The following is a 22,982-nucleotide window of genomic DNA, read 5'->3' on the forward strand; positions in this document are numbered from 1 at the left end:
CCTGGCCGGCCCCCCGAGGGGCAGGATGGGGCGGGACCTGGGGGGAGGGGGCGGGAGTTATTGCGGCACCGCCCGGGAAGCTTCGAGTGCCACATCCTCCTGCTGCTGGTCCTGCTGCCGCTGCTGCTGCCGCCGGTCCTGCTGCCGCTGCTGCTGCCGTTGCTGAGAAGCCCGGCGGAGCTGGGCCGGCCCGCGGCCATGGCCCATCAGACTGGCATTCACGGTGAGCGAGAGCACCGGGGCCCAGCGGGGGGTGGTCCAGATGGTGCCCTCCCCCCAACCCGGGGGGCGGGAGGAGCCGCCTCCTTATTCTGCTGAAGCCCCGGCTCCCTTCTCCCCCGCCGGCAACCCCACCCCCACGTCCCTGGTCCGCCTTCCATCTTCCCTTCTAACGCTCATCCTCCCCCACCCTTCGCTTCCTTCCCAGCAACTGGGGCCCACGCCCCGGAAGCCTTGGTTGCACCAGTCGGGCTCTGGGATACGTGCACATGCATCTGTTTACATGTATGTGCATGCACCCATGTATATACATGGGTGCATGCATGTGTGTGCAGTGTATGTGAGCGAGTGTATGTCTCACGTATTGTCTGCTCTCAGTGCATCCTGTAATAATAACTGCCCCCTGTTTCTATACTGCCTTGAGGCTTACAAAGGGTTTCCTCACACCGACCCCTTGAGGTTTGTAATTGCATGTGTGTATGCTCTCTGCGTCACTGGGGGCATTTGCACATATCTATGTGTTTGTGTATGTCTGTGGGTGTACAGTGCTGTCTGGATGCGCCGTGATCACACGCAGCCAATACTTTATTTGTACACGTGGGTGTTCCTAGTGTTTATGTGCTGCCCCTGTCTAATCCTCTTCCCTACCCTTTTTCCTCCACCCCACCCATATCTGAGGACTGGAGACTATACACGCCCCTCCCTTGTACAGTCTAGGAAACTGAGGGACCCATAGACTCTAGAGCCTGACTCCTGGAGATGTTACCCAAACTGAGCCTCTCCCGGAGAGAGGAAGAAGGAAGAAAGAACCCAAAGCCATTTGGAGCCTTTCTAGGCCAGTTTCTTTCAATTCTTTTTTAGTTGAAGAAAGAACTCAAAGCCATTTGGAGCCTTTCTAGGCTGGTTTCTTCCTCTAAAGTGGCAGCATCTGGGCAGTTGTGCCCAATAATCCAAACCAAATTAGTCCAGCTGGAAGGGGTTTAGGAGCCAGGAGCTGGGTGATCTTGGAGCCTTGGAGATGATGGGGACTGAGAGATCAGAGGATCTTGGGCTCAAATTGGACCCACCCAGTCCAACTCTGTCATTTTACAAGTGGGAAAAAAGACTCTAACTGGTATAGAGGCTTGCCTGCATGAGCCTCTTTGCTTTTCTTCATCCCATCGATAAAATGAGGGGGTTAAGCTAGATTAGGGTTTCCTAATTTAGGGATTTGTGATTTCAAGGAGTCCATTAACTTGGATTGGGGAAAAATAGGAGTTTATTTTTTTTTGAGAGGGGAGGGTAAGGCAGTTGGGGTTAAGTGACTTGCTGAAGGTCACACAGCTAGTAAAGATCTTTATTTCACTATAATTGGCTTCTGTTATGATTCTATGTGTCTTATACATTTAAATAAATTTTTTTGAAAAAGGATCCCCTGACTTCACTAGACTGCCCAAGGCGCCCACAACACAAGAAAAGGTTGAGTCTCTGCACTGGATAAAACTCTTCATCAGTGTGGTATAATGGACAGTACCCTTTAGATTTAGGGTTAGGGCCTTGATTTTAAACCCCGGGTTCTGAGTGCCTCTGGGACCATGTCCCAACTCCCTTGATTTCTCTTGGTTTATGGATGAGAGGACTGGAGTAGATCATTTCTTTCTGGAGGGTCCTTCACCTCTTAACCTAGGAGTTTGTGATAGTTCTCTGGACTTCAGGTTTCTCTCCTGTCAAATAAGGAAGCTGGACCAGATGGTTGCTAAGGGCCCATCCAGCTCCCCTGCTGTGGTTTTTCCTCTTGGTACATATAGCCTAGGTAGCCTCTAGATTGAGACCGACAGCTTGTTGTGGGAGGCATGGGGCGAGGCTTCAGTTCAGTGGCAAATGGGCTGAAAGATGGCTAGGTCAGTGGAGGCTTTGTAGTGTACTGGCCACTTCCACCATCCTGCTACTTGCCTGAGATCTTTAGGAATTGTAAAGGAGGTCCTGATGGGAGTCTCTGGGGGATGATGCAGCTGGAGGCTAGGAGCCCAAGTAATATTGAACAATGCCTCCTTCAGTTACCTGACTTCAAAGTCTAGGTCAGATCATGCCTGACTGCCTGGGCTTCCTGTAGGGGTTCCCACCACTGACCCCCTGCGCTGTGCTGTCAAACTGTATTAGCTTCATGGTGAGGCTTTATCACTTGGACCCACACTCACTGGCTCCTGTGGGCAGTGGGCTTGGGGTCTCTGGGAGAGAGAGGGAGAGTGGGGCAGGCCCAAGTTCACCTATAAGTACCTTCTATAGGTAGAGGTACCTTTTGTCCTCTGGCTCCCCAGGCTGACTGCTCAGCCCTCTGACCATACAGTTCAGGCCTCATGACTCCCTCTCCCCATCCCACCTTAGAAACCCCATGACCAGAGAGTATGACAGGCTTTCCAGCCAAACCTTAGTCTCTTAAACCTGGCTACCTCCAGCTGAAAATGACTCAGGCTCCTCTGCATGAGGTCCTGGGTCCCCCTAAGAGCCCTTCCTGTAGTCCTGCTGGCTGAAGCTCTGAGGGTCGGGGCTGGAGCTTGGTGGGGAATGTCCCTGAACTCTCTAGCCCTCCCTTTGTCCTTCACCATGGCTCACAACTGAGGGAGGTGGGAGCAACCCTCACAGTCTGTTCTCTTCTAGCTTCAAGCTGGGGAAGGGGGCGGGTGATTCAGGCTTTTGGAGCTGCCATCGCCTCCAGACAGGACCAGGGAGGCAGAGACGTGGAGAGGTGCCCATATCCCAGCAGCCTCAGGGGCACCCCTTCCTCCTCCCCCTCTTCCCATTTCTTTCTTTAGAAAGTTGACTTTCCCCGCTTTTGCCCTCATTGCCTCCTGACTCAAATCTTGGACCATCCCTTTCCTCCTCACCTCCCTTTCCCCATCCTCACCCCTACCCTCATTACATCAGGTCTGTCCATCCCTGAGCTAGAGGTCTTTGAGGGATGGGCAGACTTCAGGGCCTCCCAGCCTAGGGTCTTAGCCCCTAAACTTATCCTCATTAAGGAGAAAAGTCATAGATGCCACAGAATATTAGAGCTTGGAAAAGAATTGTAGAGACAGTCCAATCCAACTTCCCCCTCCACCATCTTAAATAGGAGGAAATTGCAGCCCAGAGCGGGGAAGGTACAGAGTGAGTTAGTATCAGGGACAGACCTGGGACCTAGCTCTCCTGGGCCAGGGCTTTCCCTATACAATAAACTTCCTCTTCTAGGGACTTTAGAGAGAGGGAATAGCCTGGGTTGTGGGGATGAGGAAATCATGTTATCTTTGGTTATCTTTTGGTCTCCTTCCCTTACCTCTCCCCCACCCCAATTCTGGGCTTCTCTTCTCTTCCCAGCTTTTTGCCCAACCCCCATCTACTCTTTAATATTTCTCTCCCTTCCCATGCTCCAGCTCCTTCCTCTATCATTCCCCCTGATTAGGCCCACCAGCCTCTCGATCCCTTATGGGTCCAGCTCCCTGTGGAGGGAGTTGAGCCTGTAACCCAAGGAAGCTGTGCTGGGGCCTGGGGAGGGGCCCCATGAAACATTTATGGGGAAGGCTTAGCTCAGCTCAGTTTTGCTCAGCTCTGGTGTCCTAGGCTGGACCTGGATTATTGATGGGGACTGACTGACGGGTGGGACAAGCCAGTGGGGGGAAGGGAATGAGATCAGTAGTCTAGCAATGGGGTAGGGTTGGGGAGGCCAAGAGAAAAGGAGATGCTGAGAAGGCAATGGATTGGAAATTGATCAATAAGTCTATTAACAAGTATTTATTAAAATGCTTATGTACTAGTCACTGATCCAGGATCCAGTGGGATAGGAATTAGGGATCCAAAGACAGTGGAGGAAAGGACTGGGGAGGCAACAGGTAGGGATGGGAAGGCATGGGGAGCAGAGGAAAGGGCAGTGAATGTCAGGATTGGAGAAGTGGGAAACCAGTTTTAGAAGGGGGGATTTCATGGAGATAGAGATGGGGAAGTCTGTGAGATTTAGACAGAGTGCAGTATGGGAGGCTGGGGGGGGGGTCAGAAGAGTGGGGATCAGTGAGTTAGGGGCTAGGGAGTCTAGGAGCCTCGTGGAATGAATTTGGAGTCTGGGAGAAGGTAGGGTCTGGGATGGGTTGTTGGGTAAGCTAGGAGAGGGGAAGGGGCTGGGGACCAGAGATGGGACAGAACCAAGAAGACCTTTTGAATCAATCAGTGAGTTAATGAGCAGGATAGGGTCAGCAGCCAGAGGAGCAGGGAGGCCAATGGAATAAAGATCAGACGTCTGGGAAGGGCAGAAGGAAGGGAAATTGGCAGGACATCAGTTCTTGTTCTGAGTGACAGAAACTTTTTCCCTAGCTCTTCTGGCATAGAGTTTAGGGCTGCTTTCTCCTTCCTGGGGAAGAGGAGGGTACCTTTTCCCCCTCAGCCTCTTACTATTCTCTCTTCCCCCAAAGTTTTCTGTTCATTTATGATTATGATGACAGCAAATGGCTTATCCTGGGGTTATCTAGTCCAATTCGCTCATTTTACAGATGAGGAAACTGAGGCCCAGAAAGAGGGGGTGAGATAGGGATTTGAACCCAGATCCTCTGACTACATATTCTGTACTCTTTCCACAAGATGGTAGGAACAGCCTCCTATGGCCCTGTGGATGGGAAGAGCTGGGAACCATTCCCAAGCTTTCCTGTAGTGCCAGAGAAGCTCCAGACAGACTATGGAGGATGGGGTTGGCCAGGACCCCTTATAGGTAGGATTACTAGAAACCAGTCTGGAGGAGCTCCAGTGCCCTGCCCCTCCCCCACCTTGGAATGGAATTGGGGGTCAGGGATCTGGGGGTGTGACCCTGCTTGTTTATACCTTAGAGGGCTGGCTCCTCGCCTGACTAAGTATAAAAATACCCATTGACCTCAGCCCAAAAATGTGTGTACAGGATCACACGGCTTGTTAAGTTCCCATTCCATGCCAGGGACCCAAGGTCAATAGATCACAGCTCCAGACTTGGGGAAGCATGCACATGTCTGTGACATTCTTCAGAGGGGTCATTCAGGCCTCCAGGAAGTGCAGCCCTTCCCTCCCTCCATCCCCTTTCATCGTCTGCCCCTGCCTCTACCGTGCATGCCCCCCACTCACCGTCCTTGCTCAGTTTACCTGAGTCTTCGTGCTGCTGTTTCTCTGCTGTCGAGGGCCTGGCATCAGCCAGGTTCTGTCCTCTTTGTGTCTTCCTGAAGCTGCTGTGGCATGTGGCACATTTTCTGGAAGGCCTCCTCTGTGCCCTCAGCTCCCCAGACCACTTGCCCTCCCTAACAGAGCTTCCGGAGTGCTCCCCTCTTCCAGGCAGCCAGCCCTGACTACCTGGAGGGAGGGAGCAGCTCTGTCTCCCCTGTCGGACACTGGAGCTCCTTTGGGCTTGGGCCATTTCTCTGAGTCTCTGGCTTGGTGTGGGCAGCATTCGACATCTTGGCCATGCCCAGAGGGCAGGCACCTTGGCCAGCAGGCTGTGTGCTGCCAGCTTCAGGGATGTACTGCACTGGTGATGACAGGCTTGAAGGGCTCTGAGCATGCACCCATGTACGAGTGGCTGGGATGTCCTTATAGACCTGTCATTGCAGTGGTTGTCTTGTGCTCTATTGCACATGTAGTATCATGCGTGTATAATGAACACATGAGTACACATGCCATGTGGACACATACAAATGAGGGCATAAGTGTGTACATGTACATATATACAAGTGTGTGTGTGAAAGGTTGTCCAAGTGTCTGCCTTAGAGTTTGTTCTTGGACTAAAGAATGACTGCCTCTCTTCCCTCTTCTAGGAAGTGCTTATTGGGGAGGGGGCTACAGTGATGAGAAGATGGCAGGCTATGGGTCTGGGTGTGAACAGGAGGCACGTTACCAGTTCACAGTCTGTTGTTTGGGGGGTCAGGGAGTCGAGTCAACCCTGGGGAGCCTAGGTTATATGTAGGCAGGTGGAGGGAGGTAGTGGCCCCCAGACTCTCAAGGGGGATAATTAGAGTCACAGACCACTTCTTTGGAAGGGCCAGAGAAATTGTGGTGGTGGCCATGAGGTGGACAAAAGACCCAAGACGCAGGGCTGGGGGCAGCTGGCCTCGGATGTAGTGGGGCTTGTGAGCCAGAAGCATCTCCCCCTGCCTTTTCCTTGAATCTGTGATTGTTGTGGTGGGTAGAGGGAATGGGGGGAGGGTAAACCCTCTCCTCCCCCCACCAGGCTCCTTGTCACCTGAGCTGGCCCCCGGCCGTGCCCGCAACACCATCAGCTAAATTTGGGAGATTATGTTCAACTGGTTCCAGGATCAGGTTGCCTGAGTCACATGGTTGGGCTCTATTTAACTCGAGGCCTCCAGGTCCCCTCCCCCCCCAACTCTGTTATGCCCCACTCTGGCCGACTCTTCCCCAGGACTTGAGCCTGTGGCTGTGTGCCCCTTCTCCCTGGTCCTGGCCTCTAACCGTCATGTTTTTGGTTCTTGTAGCCACACCTGAGTTGAAGGATTTCTTTGCCAAGGCTCGGAATGGATCTGTGAGGCTCATCAAAGTTGTCATCGAGGATGGTGAGTATTTCCATGGGGAGGGCAGGTCATAGGTTGTTGTCATTTGGAGAGTTGGAAGATAGCATGGAGAGGACTCAGCTTCTCCCTCCCCTCCCTGCTGGTTTTAAAGATGAGGAAACCAAAGCCCAGAAAGGGGAAGGTACCGGCCCAGAGTTACTCAGCTGGTCAGTGGAAGAGCTAGGATTCAAATCCAAGCCCGACTCTTTCCTTCATAACTTTTTGTAGAGGTGATAGTTGTGGAGTGAGGGGGAAGCGGGATTCTCTTCCTGGCCATTTTGTTTACTTTTGGGGGGTAGGGGCTTGGGGGTCAGAGTGAAAATCTGGGTGTCTCCTTCCTGTTTGATGATTCTTAGGGAGGAAGGGTGTGTGTGTGTGTGTGTGTGTGTGTGTGTGTGTGTGTGTGTGTGTCTGTGTGTGTGTCTGTGTTTATAGAGGCAGGGGGAGAAGGATCTGGAAAGGTCTAGGGAGGCCCATGTGTGTTCAGCCTGCTCCTAGGCCCCAGCTTGGGTACAGAAGCAGTAGAGATTCAGGGTCTTAAGAACCTCAAAGCAGGAGCCACAAAGAAGACCAGATCTGGGTCCTGCCCTCAGGGAGTTGCTCATCTAGGGGAAGACAGGAAGACTATAGAGGGGAAATTAAAAGGGGTAAGATCTAGCCCCAGAGCCTCTACCTATGGGAGGAACTGGAGTCTAAGGATAGTCAGGGAAGGTTTCCTGGAGGAGATGGGGTTTGATCATGGCCCTAAAGGTTGGATCTGCTTTAGAGATGCAGAAAGATTGGGGCATTTTGGAGTGATCCCGGTATATGTGTGACAGGAGTCTATGAGTCTAGAAATGAAGCTAGAGAGGAAGGTCGGGATCACATCAAAATATGTCTTAAATGTCAGGCTAAGGGTTTGGGACTTAATCTGGTGAGTAATAGGGAGCCATTGAAGGTTCTTCAGTAGGGGAGTGACTGGATCAAACCTGGACTTTGGGAAAGTTCCTGTGTGTTGCCCAAGGTTCTTAGGTTCTGGTGGAATCCCTCCCCTCCCCTTCCTACCCTGAGGTAGGGGTGTTCTCTGGTGTTGGGACAGAGATGCAGGGGCCAAAGGAGGGGATATTTAGCTATCCCTCACTTTGCACAATGGCCCCTGGTTTTGAAAGGTCTCATGTGAATGTAGCATCCATCAGACCCTCTTTTTCATACTGGGCTAAGTCTTCTCTGGCTGCTCATAGATTAGACCCCACGGGGATAGAGCCCTCTGTCTTTCATTTGTCTTTGTTATAAATGGTGACCTCAGTGCCTGGATTCACTCATATCATTGGCTTAAATAGGGACCTTCCAGGCCCCAGTGAGCTGGTACACATTCCAAATTTGGCCCAGAAGGTTGATTAAGCTTCATCTGTGGGTCCCACCTATGTTTTTTGGGGGACAGGACTAAGGGTTAATGGGGTCAACGATGGAGGACTGTGGAAGGGCCTCCACCTGCAGGAGATCTCTGGGGCTGTCAGTTCCTCTGACTGTGCCTAACTGCTGCCTGCCCATTAGCGGTTTAAGGACCCCACTGGGCTGGGCCTTGGGCCCAGTAGGTCGTTGGCATGGGTCCCAAGCATGTTGATGAGGCTGCTTGGCCAGCGGTGTTCTCAGATCTCAGTTGGCCCCTATTAGGGGGAGGGGGCAGGCTCCCTCTAGCTACTCAGCATCTGATTGCAGCGCTGCTCCCCCGCAGGGACCCACTGGAGCCTATTTGGGTATTGCTGACTTACTGTCTGCTGAGGGCAGGGCATGAGAGCAGTCAGAGTGTCTCAGGGTGATTGTTACAGAAAGGTAAATGTCAGACCAATTCCAAGGACAAACCTTCTAACATCCAGAGCTGTCCGACAGTGAAACTGGCTGTATAAATATGAGTATGATGACTACTACTGAGTTCCTTATCCCTGGAGGCATCCAAGCAGCTGTCTCTCAAGTCCCTCCAATGCCTTGATTCTCTGACTCCCCACTTGAATCCATCCCCCACTCAGACACCAGGGTGATTTTTTTTTAAAGTGTAGTAGGTCTGACCATGTCACCCCTGCTCAGAGAGCTCCTCTGGCTCCCTATTACCCCCCAGGACCAAATTTTGGTCATTTAAAAGGCCTTCACGACATGACTACTCCCCGCCTTTCCAGTCTTCCCCCACTCCATGAACTGAATGATTCAGGGGCATGGGCCCCGTTGCGGTTCCTTGGTCTTGTCCTTCCATCCTGTCTCTCCCTGGCCATTCCCCTAGTCCAGCCTCCTTTCCCCCCTCAGCTCCACCTGTTTGTTCTGGCTTCCTTCAAAATCCAGCTTGAGTCTTCTGCTTTCCTGCTCCTCCCAGGTGCTCATGCCTTTTCCTCTGGAAGATTACTTTCCATCTTCTCTGTATATATCTCACCTTTACCTAGTCACTTACACGTTGTCAGCCCCTTTAGACTGTGAGCTCCTAAAGGCAGGGATCATGTTTTTCCTTTCTTTATATCTCCAGTGCTTAGCACATAAAAATGTTTTGAACTGAATTGAATCTAATTTTAGTGTAACCAGTCAACAAGTAACTAGATTGCAGTTCTCTGACCTTCCCTTGGCTTCCTGTGAATCCCCCGTCCAGGGACACGCTGTCCTGGCTGTTCTTATCACTTTCATATCTGGTGTTCTGTCACCCTGTTTCATTTATCTCCGATGGGGGTTCATTCCTCCCCCTGCGTTTCCTCTTCCTTAACACTCAGCCCTCACCCTTCGGTATCTGTCAGCTTTGTGAATAAGGCTGTCTGTATCCTGTGTCTGTGTCAATGGTAGAGTTTAGAGCTGTGGATGTGGGAGTCAGGAGGACCTGACTTACTGGACGAGTTACTTAGCCTCTCTGGGCCTCAATCCTCCTATCTGTAAAATGGGGATAATAATACATGCAATGTTCATGTCTCAGAGTTGTTGTGAGCTGATGTCCATAAAGCCCTTGGCAAACCTTAAATTGCTACAGAAATCTCAATTACTGTTATTGCAGTAGTTATATAATACCTGCTGTCTTCTCCCAAGTATGTTGACCGGAGGAAGGTGGAAATGAGTGTGGGCCTTACAGTCACACCTTGCTGGGGACAGGGTGGGCTTGGCAGGAGGGAAGTCAGGAGACCTGGCTGTCAGATTTGGGTAGCAGCTGGTTTACCAGCTTGGGTGGAGCGTAGAGCACATGAAGGGACATAATGTGGAATAAGGAGTGCAGAGGTCAGGATGGACAGGGCTTCAGTGTCAGACCAAGAAGTTTGGATTTTTGCCTCGTGGCAGTAAGGAGACTGAAACAGGAGAATGACGTGGTTATTCCCAAGACAGATCCTGGGAAGGTTGTTTTGGCAGCAGCATGATATTGAGCATTTATTAAGTACTGACTGTGTTCTGCGCACTGTGCTGGGGAATACTAAGAAAAAGCCAGCGACTCAGTCTTTGTCTTCACATTGTGAGGGGGGAAGGTGGTACATAAAAGGCTACTGAGAGGGGTTTGAGTAGGTCTGGGGACATGAAAGCCTAGATCCAGGCAACACAGGTAAGGCAAACATTTGCCTGTCAGAGCCCTGGAAGGTTCCAGAGTCAGAGTCCAGGTTTCTGATGGGGAGGAAATGGGCATGAAGGCCATTGCAGTGGAGAGAGCACCAGTCTTGAAACCAGTGAGACCTGGGTTCAAGTCCTGCCTTAGACACATGCTGACTAGGTGACCCTGGGAGCCCGTCTTCAAGGCTCGGAGTTGTGTGGGAAAATACTAACTTGCATGGGGAGATGGAGTTTTCTTGCTGTCTTGAGGAAATCCCAGATCTAGTCCCTAGTCTCATGAAGGATGGATTGGAGAAGGGAGAAACTGAAGAAGAGATACCAGTTGGAGGGCTGTTAGGACAGCCTTTTAAGCCTTTCAGTTCTGACACTATTCTGTTCTGCCCCTTTTGGAGTCTAGCTTGGATCCAGCCTCACATTTTGGGGAGGAGAGTATGGGGTTGGGGGGTGGGGAAAGACTAGCTTCTAGTGCCTAGATTCATTATCGTGAGAGCTCCAAGGTGAGGTCTGGGGAGGAGGGAGCAGCTGCCGTCCTGCTCAAGGGACTGACCCCGCCTTGCTCCCCCAGAACAGCTCGTGCTGGGTGCCTTCAGGGAGCCAGCCCAGGGATGGGAACAGGACTATGACGCTGCCGTCTTGCCTCTGCTGGATGAGGGCCAGCCCTGCTATATCCTGTACCGCCTGGACTCCCACAATGCCCAGGGTTTCCAGTGGATCTTCATAGCCTGGTCCCCTGACAGCTCTCCGGTGAGCCCCCTTCTTCCTGACCCACTAATATATGTGCAGCACCAGGGCCCATCAGACTTCCCCTAGGGCAAGAGTAGGGCCTGGGACTTTGTGAACTGAGAGGTGGGCAGTGTCTTCCTCCCGACCCTCTTGGACCAGAGCCCTGAGTGGCGAGCCAAGGGGGAGACCGGATCCGGGTTTCAGAGAGCTTAAGTCTAAGTGGGGGTGGGGTCTCTTGGTTGAGAACAAGATATGATCCAGCCTTTAGATCTGAGGAGGTTAAGACAGGTCTGAATGCAGGGAGCCTCTGGTCAGAGGGAGGAGACATAGCCGGCTCCTTGGTCATCAGCTAAGAGGGTCGCTCCCACAGGTTCGACTGAAGATGCTTTATGCAGCCACGAGAGCAACAGTGAAGAAGGAGTTTGGTGGGGGCCACATCAAGGATGAACTCTTCGGGACAGTGAAGGTGAGTCTTTCCGCTTCCCCGCTCCCCAAGTCCTCCTGTGGGTGTCTGGAGCGGGCACTGCTCTGGGCCCTGCTCTGCCGCATCCTGAGGTCCTGGGGCAAGCCCCTCCCCCACTGCCCTTTGTGCTAGTAGGGCGTGCTCCAGGCTGGGGGGAGGGGGCTGTTCAGTTCTTGGCCCTTCCCTTCTCTGGGTCTGCTTTCTTCATCTCTAACATGTGACCCTGACGGTCCTTCCTGGCTCAGATATCCCTTAGATCTGAGGTCTAGCAGAAAGACTTCTGGACTTGGAAATCAGGAGAAGTGGCTTCAAATCCCAGCACTTGGCAGCTGTGGAACTCTGTATCTCCCCACCTGTTTCTTCATCTGTAAAACAGGAATAATTATACATGTGCTGCCCATCTCACAAGGGCCTTGTGAGGAAAGCATTTGTTACAGAGATGTAGATTGTCATCACACAGTGTCTGGCACCAAGTAAGCCCTTGACAAATGCTTCATTTCTCTATCTTTCTGCTGCTCTTCCCTGATGTCCTTCAGTCAGTAAGCATTTATTAAGCTTCTGCTGCATTCCAGGCACTGGTCTAGGTGCTCAGGATACGAATACAAAACTGAGACAGTTTCTTTCAGGGAACTCACGTTCTCTGAGAAAATGGCAGGTCGGTGGTTACTGTCCCCATTTGACAGATAAGGAGGTTGAGGCCCAGAAAGGGGAAGAGACCCAGAATCTCAGGAGTTGGAAAGGGTCTCAGTGGCCATCTGGTTCTCCTCTTACTTCTGGATCATATTCCTGACAAGCTGTCATCCAGCCTTTGCTTGAAGACCTCCAGTGAAGAGGAATCCCCTGTGTGTCAAGGTAGCCCATCCTGCTTTGAGATAGATTTCATTGTTAGGAAGATTTTCTTGACAGGAAGCTTAAATATACCTCTCTGCAACTTCTAATTTCAGTTTAATTCAGTTCAATAAACATTTATTAATAGTGCTAAATGCTGGGGATGCAGAGAAGAAAAAGAAAGCTAGGCCCTGCCCTCAAGGAGCTTACAATCAAATTGGGGGCCACAACACCCAAAGGAGACTGGAAAGCCAGAAAGCAGGGGAGCGAGAGGGGGCATACCAGGGGCCACCTAGTATGACTCATAAAAAGTTCCAGAGATGTTATTTCTAGGTAATTAATCATTTTATCAATCATGCTAAGAGATAATTAATAAAAGGGGTCAGTGGAACTCTTGAATTGTCAGAGACCCTTCATAGAACTCACTCAATGCTTATATGTCCTTGGAAGAATGGGTGGCAATGAACTCTAATTGGTTAACAAGTAATGAGAGCAAATGAATATTATAATGAAAGGTGGACCTATTCTAATGAGAGGCTGGGGGACTTGACTGATTATGTCACTCATAGACAAAGAAAGACCATCTCCAGCCTCGGGTAGGCTAACCTGCCCCAGGGGAACACAATGGGCCAGGTTTCATTGTAGATTAAATTATTTGTAAGTTTCTCCAGTTGGGTGGGGCAACAACCCCAAAATTTCATCTCATCATCCACCCTGCCTGCTTTTCAGAGACCCTAACTTTGGCCTAATTTCCTAATGAAAGGAAAAAATTCTGCCATCTCCCCAATATTTGGTTATTTAATTACCATTTTTCTCCCCAGCTATTATCTCTAGTCTTACCTTCCATGGCCAGGCAGACCAGGTTGAATTCCACTTTCCCTGACAGCTCTCCAGGTTTCTGAATGTAGCCATCACATTCCTCTCCTCTTCCCCACAGTCTTCTTTTTACCAGAAAACATCTACCATTCCTTCAGCTAAACCCTCAAGGTCCTTCATTATCCTGGTTACTCCTTGATGAATCCTCTCCAGCCCTTCCTCAAGTGTATGGCTCAGAACTGAGCCTAGAACTCCAGGTGGGACGTGACCAGAGCTGAGGACACGGGGGGGGGGGTTCCCTTCTCTCTGGCCTGCTTCTCTTGGAGCAGCCGAGATGCCCATGTGTTTCTTGTGATGTCAGCTCCTGGAGTTTGCAGCCCCTAAACCTGGGTCTGACCTTTTAGTGACTGTGGTCCAACCCCGACTTGGGAGGGGGAAGTTGACTCATTTGAACCCAGGTGTGATGCTTGATATTTCTTCTTTCATAAACTTCATCTTCCCAAGCTCAGCTCAGCTTCTAAGTCTGTGGAACTCTTCTGGATGATTGATAATAAATAATTAATGCCTGCAGATTGATTGATCACAATGAAAGTTCTTGGCAGTCAGATGAGAGCCTGGATCTTCCAGCATCCAGCCCAGGGCTTTTTCCATCTTGTAGAAAATAAACAGTTGGGGATGAGGAAGAAGGACGAGAGGGAAAGCCGGAGAGCAGGGCAGGGCTGGGCACATTGTAGGGAAGGTACGGGGAGGCATATTTAGTTCTAAAGAGAGACTTCCTAAAAATTAGAGCTCTGAAAACAGTGGGGCGGGATGCCTTGGGAGGCAGTGAGCTCTCTGTCCCTGGAGGTTTCATCAGAGGCTGGATACATCCTAGCTGAATGCTTGGGGCTCCTTCTAGAATCCCCATGCATGAAGTAGTTCTTGGGCAGGGCACAGTGTGAGCCACCAGGGGGCGGCATAAGCCCATATACTCTCACCTGGGTTACCAAGGACTCCCAGGGTCCAGGCTGGAGACCTCTCTGTGCAGCACCAAGCCTGGCCCCCACCTGCACTGCTGTGCATTCTAGACATAAAACGTCCAACTGGGAGCTGAGGTGCACCTCAGAGACAGTGTGGGGAAACTGAGGCACAGTGTGAGGGAATAATACTAACTCTAGTATGGTACAGTGTTGAGAATGGATGTGAGATGACCCGGGTTCAAATTCTGGCTTTGTCAGTCAGTAAGCATTTATTGATCACCTGCTGTGTGCTCGGCATAGAACAGTCCCTGTTCTCAGGCTAGCATTTACGTAGCACTTTATAGTAGCTCATTTTATCCTCCCAGTGACCCCGAGAGGGAGGTACTGTTCTTATCCCCATTTTTTATAGACTGGGGCATAGAGAGATTAAGTGATACGCTTAGAATCACATGGCTAGTGTCCGCAGCTGGATTCGAACTCAGGTCTTCCTGACTCCAAGGTCAGTGCTGTGTCCCCTGTGCCACCGAGATTCCCATTCCTCGAGCACTTTAAGGTTTACAAAGCACTTGCCTCATGGCATTCCAGTGAGGTATAGTGCAAATATTATTTATTGTTCCCGTTTCAAAGAGGTGGAGACTGAGGGGAGAAGGGACGGGAGATGCCTCCTGCCAGCACCTATGTGGCACCTGTGATTCCTCCGAGGTAGCGAGCTTCCCAGCTCATGATATTGTCTTCTCCCCCCCAGGAGGACCTCTCCTTCAGCGGCTATCAGAAACACGTGACATCTTGTGCTGCCCCAGCCCCGCTGACCATGGCCGAGAGGGAGCTTCAGCAGATTCGGATCAATGAGGTGTGGCCTTGGGACAGGGGAGAAGAGAAGGCCCTGTCCCAGGCGGGCCCCCACTGAGCCTCAGAGTTTCCACAGCTCCCATTGAGACGTTTATCAGGTCCTCCCTAGCCCTTCTGTGGGCGACCCTGGATGGAAGTCTTCTCATATCTAGGGAAGGAAACTGAGACTGAGAAACAGGGACTCATTCTAGCTCACCTTAGGGAGTTGGTCAAAGTGAGACCTCTCATTCTGTCTCAGAAGACCCCAAGGGAGTCACAAAAGTCTCCTGTCTATGGCCAGTCTACCCCAGCAAAACACTCCCCTGGAGAAACTTAATTACTGACTTTTACTGCAGAGGAGTGGGCTTGTTTCTTAGGGAGACACCCCGAGGATCTGAGTCTAGAACCCAAGGATCCTAACACCTAGCCTAGAAGAGGGGCTAGAGGCCAGGTCAGACCCTGGCGGCCGTGGTCTGCAGAGGCTTGGACAGAGCAGTCTGGTGATGGATGGGGAGGGCCTCATGGGCGATGGCAAACTCTGTCCTGTATGGCATGAGTTCTTTAGTGGGGGCTTGTTCTAGTTAATGAAACTTTCCAAGCTTCCCCTGGGACAGGCCGAGCAGCAGGGGTGATTGTGTGTGTGTGTGTGTGTGTGTGTGTGTGTGTGTGTGTGTGTGTGTGTGTGTGTGTGTGTGTGTGTGTGTGTACTGGGGAGCAGGACTGGCCCCTCTCAAGGATTTCTTGGCCTTCAGCCCATGGGTTGAGGGGCGCAGGGTGGGTCTGATTGCAGTTGTGCAAACCCCCAAGCAGTACTTCTCAGGGGGTGTCAGTGAGGAATTCCTGATCAGGCCCATGTTGAACTAGATGTCTTCTTAAAGCCCTTCCTAGCTTGGAGAATCTGTGATTATCAATACTATCAGCTCTGGCTTCTCCTGGGATGGAGGAGGAAGCCTGGGTTCTAGGCCCCAGATAATCTCAGACCCCTCCCATTCTGCTTTTGTTCCATGGACCTTTTCTCTCTCTTTTTTGCCTTGGCCCACCCTGACCAGCTCAGCCCATTCATCTTCCTCCCCATATCTGATTTGGAATGTATTCTGAGAGCTTCTCCCAGATCCTGGGGTGGGCCCAGACCCACAGCTAGGGAAGGGAGCCATCCCAAAAGGTCTGCTAGGTGGCTGGTCTGGGATTCCTTGGATGAGTGGGTGGGGTTGGTGCTTAGACCAAGCTAAGGGCTTTCTAGGCAGTGCCTTGGAGGGGTGGAGTGGAGGTGGGGCTCTAGGCTCATCCCTACCTCTCCTGACCCTGTGGCCTAGGTGAAGACAGAGATCAGTGTGGAGAGCAAGCACCAGACCCTGCAAGGCCTTGCTTTCCCCCTGCAGCCAGAGGCCCAACAGGCCATTTTACTGCTAAAACAGAAGAAAATCAACTATATCCAGCTGGTGAGCCCCCTTCCCTCCCCATTCATTCCCCCAGGTTGCTAGGACCCCTGCATGACCTGCTCCCGTCAGCCTTTCCCCTCAGAAGATGCCCTCCTGTCTTCACTCTTCCCTCCCAAGACCTGTTCTATCACACAGGCATCTTCCCCATGAAGAACCTTTCCTTTTAGAGACATGTCCCCAGTCTAGAGATTCCCCTACAGAAAAATGTCTCCGATAAAGGTTACCTTACCTTACCTTTACCTTACCGCCTGATTTCTCTGATAACATTGAGGGGAGGGAGGTCCTTGTAAAAGAGGAATTTCTGTATAGAGGAGCGCTCCTTATTCTAGGAGCCTTGGCTTCCCTTTTGTCTGTTGCTCCTGGGTTGATAAAGTGCCGTAGAACTTTACACACGTAGAATTTCATTTTGAGTCTAATAATAACTGTAAGATAGGTATGAAAATATTTGTTAGCCTCATTTTTATAGAGGAGAAAACTGAGTCTCAGAGAGACATGACCTGACCAGGGTCACACAAACTAGTACACTGGTTCTCAGAAGGTGTGTGCCCTCTTGTGCTGCAGGTTATGACTGGTGTACAGCCAATTCTACCTGGCATTGGGGGCCCATCTGAGGGCTTCGGTATTGATTGGGTCACAGTGGGCAGTGAACAAAAGACATTTGCAAACTGTTGAGCTAGTGTCAAAGGTTGGCCTTAAACCCAGACCTCTCCTGACTCTGGGTCTAAAGCTCTTTCTAATACCCCTCCCTGAGCTCACTGCCATCACCATCACTGTTACTGCTGCTGTCATTCATTCATAAATCCATTTCCCTTATAATGGAACTGCCATTATAGAGACATCTTTCCCTTGTTAAGGACTTGGCCTTGTGGAGATATTTCTTGTGTAGTAGAATTTCCCCAATAAAGGAGTTGCCTTTATTTTATATATTTTTATATATATATAAATAAATAAATTATATATATATATATATATATATATATATTTATTTATTTATTTATTTTATAGTCTTTTCCTAGTAGGTTCAGCCTTGGTCCAAGGGCATCAAATGGGGACCCTCAGATTTTCCCTTGGACAGGGGAGGCCCATGTAGCCCAGTTTTTCCTATGGTGCAGTAGTTTCCATTAAGGTCTTGGAAGGGTGGTGCTGTCTGGGAGCCTGGGACACCAGGGGCTAGCCCTGCCTTGACAGGGGTTGCTGCCCCCAGAAACTGGACCTTGAACGGGAAACCATCGAGCTGGTCCACACAAACCCCACAGAGGTGGCGGATCTGCCTAAGAGGGTGCCCCAGGATTCTGCCCGCTACCACTTCTTCCTCTATAAACACTCCCATGAAGGCGATTACCTGGAGTCTGTGGGTAAGTGGGGGCTTAGTACCGGGGCCAAGTACGTAGGGATGCCAGGACTATGGGAGGGCAACCAGGACCTCTGAGGTAGAATAGAGCAAGGGAGGAAAGGGAGAGAGGGTGGTGTGGGTACAGGTGGAACCCTGGGGTCTCAGAGGCCGAGAGACTCCTGGAGGGATGCTGTGTGCTCAGCTCTGATCCCTGCAGTCTTCCAGTGGCCCATCCGCCCACTGCCTGCCACCCCCACCTACAGTGTTCATCTACTCCATGCCCGGGTACAAGTGCAGTATTAAGGAACGGATGCTGTACTCCAGCTGTAAGAGCCGGCTCCTGGACTCTGTGGAACAGGATTTCCAGCTGGAGATTACCAAGAAGGTGTGTGTGGGGTGGGCCTCAGCAGAGGCTCCCAGAATCCCAGACTGATCCCCTGAATCCTCTTAGCTCAGAAACAACTCAGAGACTGAGGACCCCTGGATTGTAATTCCAGCTCTGCCTTGATAATGTGATCTCCGGCAAATTAATTCCCCTGCCTGGGCCTCAGATTGCCTTTCTGAACAATGGGGGAGTCGGACTGGTATGACCTCTCTCTGACGTCCTGGGGTGTATTTCCATCAGAGCCTTAGGGCAGCCCTGTGAGGGAGGCCAAGGGATTTGCCCTGAGTCACACAGTGTGTTAGTGGAAGAGGCAGGCTTAGAACCCAGAGGTCCCAGATCACAGTCCAGGACTCATTCCATACTCTACTGTGAAGGAGGCAGGGCAGGGTTCTCACAATGATTCTCTAGAAAGGGAAACAGGTGCAGAGGGACTGAGTCGCCCTGAATGTTTGTCTCGGTTGGGACTAGAACCCCGATGCATGCCCTGATTCATCACTCAGGGCTATCACTGAGTGGGGACCCTTCCATAGAATGGGTCTTGGGAGGGAAGAGTGAAGAGAAGGGAAGGGAAAGGACCTCAGGGATTCTTCCTTACGTGGGTCAGAGGGACATATGCTCCAAGGCTTCAGATGTCAGGGTTCTGGGGATACTGCTTCGTGGATGTGAGAAATAGGTATTGGAAACTCCCCAGGGTCAGGGTGGGGATTCGAGAGGTAAGAGGGCCCTAGGTCCTAGTGGATCCAACTTGGGGGTCTGAGAGACAGACTGGGGTACTCCCCTGCCCCTGAACAGACTCTTTATTCCACAGTCCTAGTCCAAGAGTGAGCATTCTGGGCCTCAGAGTTCTCAGAGGGGTGGTTTGGGGGCATGAGCACCTGTCCATTATCAAGCACCCTCCCCACTCCCCCCAGATGGAGATTGACGATGGGGCAGAGCTGACGGCAGAGTTCCTGTATGATGAAGTCCACCCCAAACAACACGCCTTCAAGCAGGCCTTTGCCAAGCCCAAGGGCCCAGTGGGCAAGAGGGGCCAGAAGCGACTTATCCGGGGCCCTGGAGAGAATGGGGATGAGAGCTAGGCAAGGGCTCGGCCCTCCCATACCTGTTATCTGCCTCAGGCTGAGCCAGAGTGGACTGAGAACTGTTGGGTGTCCAGGGTCGAAGTGGCCTGGGCTCAGCCCCCCTCTTGCACCTGGAGAGGCCCCTCCCCTGCCCCCAGGAGTTACTGTGTGTTTGCTCTTTCTTTTCTCTCTCTTCCTCTTTTGCTCTCTCTTCCCCCTCCTTTACTTTCAACCTGAGGGAGATGTGTGAATTCCTGTCACGCAAGCTTCACTGTCCTGTTTGTCTGTCCTCACCTAGTTAACCTGGCGCTTATTTCCTTCTCAGTCAGCCCAGTGTCCACCGCTCTCCATCTCTGTCCTCAATCCCTCGCCGCCCCCCCCCCCGCCTGTTGAATTGAGTTGAACCCCCACTGTTGTGTCCTGCAGGCCCCATCGCCTCCATTTTTGTTACCCCAGCTCTCGTGCCTGTACCCGATGTTCGCGTCCCAGTCTGCACACACCATCTTCATCTTTTCCATCCCTGCCCCGAGTCTCTCCTGCCAAGTTCGGGAGGATAGGGCCAGGCTTTTTTTTTTTAAGGTGGGGGACAACATACCTGGAGGGCTCTCCAAATTTTAGGGAGGAGATGGGCAGAGGGTTGTTTGCTGAGGCTGGGAAGTGGAAATGGGTTACATCAGGGTGGGTAGCAGAGGACGTTAGTTGGGACCTGAGCCCGACTCGACCTTCTGAGACCCCCCACTACCCCCTCCCCCAGGATAGCAAGTGAACTTTGGGTATGATGGTGGGAGTTCAACCCCCCAGAGGTTCAGGGCTTAGCTGGGCAAGCAGGGATGGGGGGAAACTGAGGGAGTGCAGGACTTACTGGATTGAATGCTGTATTTTCTAAGGAATAAAGTATTTTTAAATCAATGCCTCCATTGATTCTTCTGAGGGCAGCTTTCCTGGCAGGGGTGGGGTACCAACCACATCTTGATGTGGTCATGTATGTCTCCCATGCAAATATGTGTCTGCAAATAGAATCAGAGTGATTGGGAGGGACCTCAGAGACTGCTCATTTTATGAGTTGCAAAGATGACATCCAAGAAGGAAAAGGCCTTGCCCCATGTCATTCACACCTTTCCTCCCCACCTCCAGACTGCATCAAGAGCAGCTTTCACATCAGAAAACACTTTATTGGAGGTTTCTGGGAGACTCCCCAGTGGCCTTTGGGGGTGGGTTTGGTGGAGCTCAGCCTGAGGCCACCCCCCACCCCAAGTTTCTAAAGCTACCCCCTCCTCCCAGGGGTCACTAGCACCATTGATCACAGAAATCGGGCCAGACACAGCACAACAGAAAACAGATTGGTGCAGAGGCCTTGCCAGTGATGGCCCTGGCATGGTGTAGACCTGTTCCTATGTCATTCCACAAAGGGAAGGCCTCCTGTGGTCAGGAGGCCCTGAGGGTGGGCAGGGAGTATAAGGGGAGGAGAGCTAGTGGTGGGGTGGGCCTAGGGTCCTGTATGGTTTGAAAGGTCTGGCCTGACCCTTGGTCTTCTGGGGGTCATAGGATGATGGGATTTGAGTATGAATGGATCTTAGCTGTACAATCTTGGGCAAGTGTTTAACCTCAGTAACCTCATCTGTAACTGTTGAACTAGGGGGTCTCTAAGGAACGATTGAGGTCTAAGCCCATGATCTTACCTAATAGTAAAAGCCAGAGAGAAATGATATGCCCAAGGACACAGCATCATAGATGGAGGTTGGACAGGGCCTGAGAGGCCAAACTTCTTACTTGGGGAGGTAAGTGACCTGCCTATGGTCATACATGTGGTCATCAGAGACAGTTTGAACCCAGGTCTTTTGACTATAGCTTCAATATTCTTTCCAATGTGCCACTTCCTACATTTGGCTTTGGAGACCTTAGAAGGTGGGAAGGAATTGCTTTCTTTCTCCCCATTTCCCAAGGTCACTATGGAGAGGTCACAGAGTCCATGCCCAGAGTCCCCCAAGGCTGCCAGCTAGAAGCAGCTGGGACAGGGACAGTGCCTCCCCAGACTGGTTGCTTTCCTGGCACCCATCCCCCTGCCAGCCCTGGTAGCAGTGACAGATAAAGTCTCTGCCCAGGGCTTCCCTCTGCCTGGGGCCCAGTTGACCTCGAATGGAAGCCTGAGTGTGGTTGGCTGCTGTGGCCACATGGATCCGGAAGGTGCTGGGCTCCAGGTGCAGGTAGGTAGGTGAGTCGGGGATCCGACGGCGACAGCGTCCGTGGCCGTTGCACTGGGTCTGGCTGCAGAGGGCGGCTGCTGTGGTCACGTTTAGCACGTAAGGGCCCAGTCTGCTCAGCAGGTAATGATGCATCTTCAAGCAGGTACTCTGGGGTGGGAGAACAGGACAAAATGGGGGGAAAGGGGTAGTGACCCTCTTTGGAGAGACCATTTCATCCAAACCCTTCATTTTACAGATAGGGAAACAGAGGCACAGAAAAGTTAAAAAATCCCACAACTTACCCAAAGTACCACAGTAGGTTAGAAGCAGAGCTAGCACTTCAAGCCAGATTCCAAATTCCTAGTCCAGGGCTCTTTCCACTAAACTATTATATACTTCCTGTATTTGTGACCATCAAGCAAAAGGGCCTCCCTTAGTCACCCACAGGTTTGACTGGGAAATTTTATCTTTAGTCTAATCTCCACGTCCTATGAGAAGCATCAAGGGTCACCCATCTAGGAAGGAAGACACAGCCTCTCTGCCTTCCGGGCACATTTTCCTAGGGGACTAGGAATGGGGAAAACCATGGGAGCTGATCCAGGGGGAAGGGTCCCTATTTGCCAGTCATGTCTTGATATGTTTCAGCTTTGGACTGGCTCTGACTCCTGCTTCTCCCTTCTGCCTCTCCTGATTCTGCCCAGGGGGCTTTGTGCAGCTGCCATCTGCCCCCTCGCACCCTGAGCTGAGACTGCTTTTTGGGAGTGGGATCTGGAGCAGCTAGTGGCCCTGTCCTGCTTTCCTCTCCACCAGGTTCCAGCCCCAAGTCTCCCTGGCCCCTCTGCTTACCTGGTTCCTGGCATAGTCTGCCTCCCCCCAGAGCACCACTCCCTGGGCTCCCATAGCAGCTGCTTGACCAATTGTATGCTCCAGGTCAACCTGGGGGTAGGGGAAGAAGGGAAAACAGCTCTACTCACTTCTCAGGCCTAGTGCGAGCTCCCTTGTCCCCATCTCAGCCATTCTGTCCCAATTCTTCACCTCTATGGCAGTCCCAGCCTTTGACTCAGCCCCAACCCCCTGCTACCCGGGTGGCCTGGTGCTGAGATGAGCAGGAGTTGGTCAGGGTGGGGCCACTGCTGTTCCTAAAAAGGCTGAGCGAGCCCTCTTGGGTCTCCTTCTTTTGGGGAACGTGGGGGGGAGTTTGTAGGGGAGGGAATGTGAGAATCTGGGATGGTTGAAACTCCCTGGGAATGTCCTGGATTTAGAAATACCCTCTAGGAGGGAGACTAGTGGGAGTGAGAATGCTCTTTGTGTAATCATAGGCCCGGGATGACGCTTCCCCTTCACACAAGGCAGCTCAGTTCCTCAGGTCCAGTGAGCCCAGCAAACCCACTCATCCATCCACACCCAGTTCCAATCCCCAGGGTTACAACTTCCTTTCTATTCCCCCGAGTCCCTGCACACAGGAGGTACTGAATAAATGCTTGTGGGATTGAACCTGATTCATAGCAATCAGAGCTGGAAGACCATCTCACTCAGACTTTCTGTAGATGAGCAAATTAGGACAGAGAAGGAGGGAGGAAGGAAGAAGGGAAGGAGGAAGGAAGGAGGGAGGGAGAGATGGAAGAAGGGAAGGAAGAAGAGAGGGAGGAAGAAAGGAGGGAGGGAGGAAAGAGGG

General features: G+C 51.6%; 2 protein-coding genes across 2 annotated transcripts in view; one reads left to right on the forward strand and one right to left on the reverse strand.

The window, feature by feature from the left end:
- Positions 1–45: 45 nt before the first annotated feature.
- Positions 46–20,033, forward strand: TWF2 (twinfilin actin binding protein 2). Its single transcript, XM_069095567.1, has 9 exons — positions 46–223; positions 6,672–6,749; positions 10,855–11,033; positions 11,383–11,478; positions 14,824–14,928; positions 16,220–16,345; positions 17,550–17,700; positions 17,942–18,063; positions 18,975–20,033. The coding sequence occupies exons 1-9, from the start codon at positions 199–201 to the stop codon at positions 19,140–19,142; spliced, it is 1,050 nt and encodes a 349-aa protein (XP_068951668.1). The 5' UTR covers positions 46–198; the 3' UTR covers positions 19,143–20,033.
- A 242-nt stretch (positions 20,034–20,275) lies between these two features.
- Positions 20,276–22,982, reverse strand: part of LOC138166902 (hyaluronidase-like) — a 4,798-nt gene continuing 2,091 nt past the window's right edge. The window contains exons 3-4 of the mRNA XM_069095391.1: positions 22,154–22,243; positions 20,276–21,475 (exon numbers count right to left, since the gene is read on the reverse strand). Coding sequence (XP_068951492.1) covers positions 21,083–21,475; positions 22,154–22,243 — 483 coding nt within the window. The 3' untranslated portion in view covers positions 20,276–21,082. The remainder of the gene's footprint in view (positions 21,476–22,153; positions 22,244–22,982) is intronic.

The sequence above is a fragment of the Petaurus breviceps genome, unplaced genomic scaffold, assembly GCF_028583685.1.
Source record: "Petaurus breviceps papuanus isolate PSGF00001 unplaced genomic scaffold, PetGlider_PUasm1.0 227, whole genome shotgun sequence".
Taxonomy (NCBI): domain Eukaryota; kingdom Metazoa; phylum Chordata; class Mammalia; order Diprotodontia; family Petauridae; genus Petaurus; species Petaurus breviceps.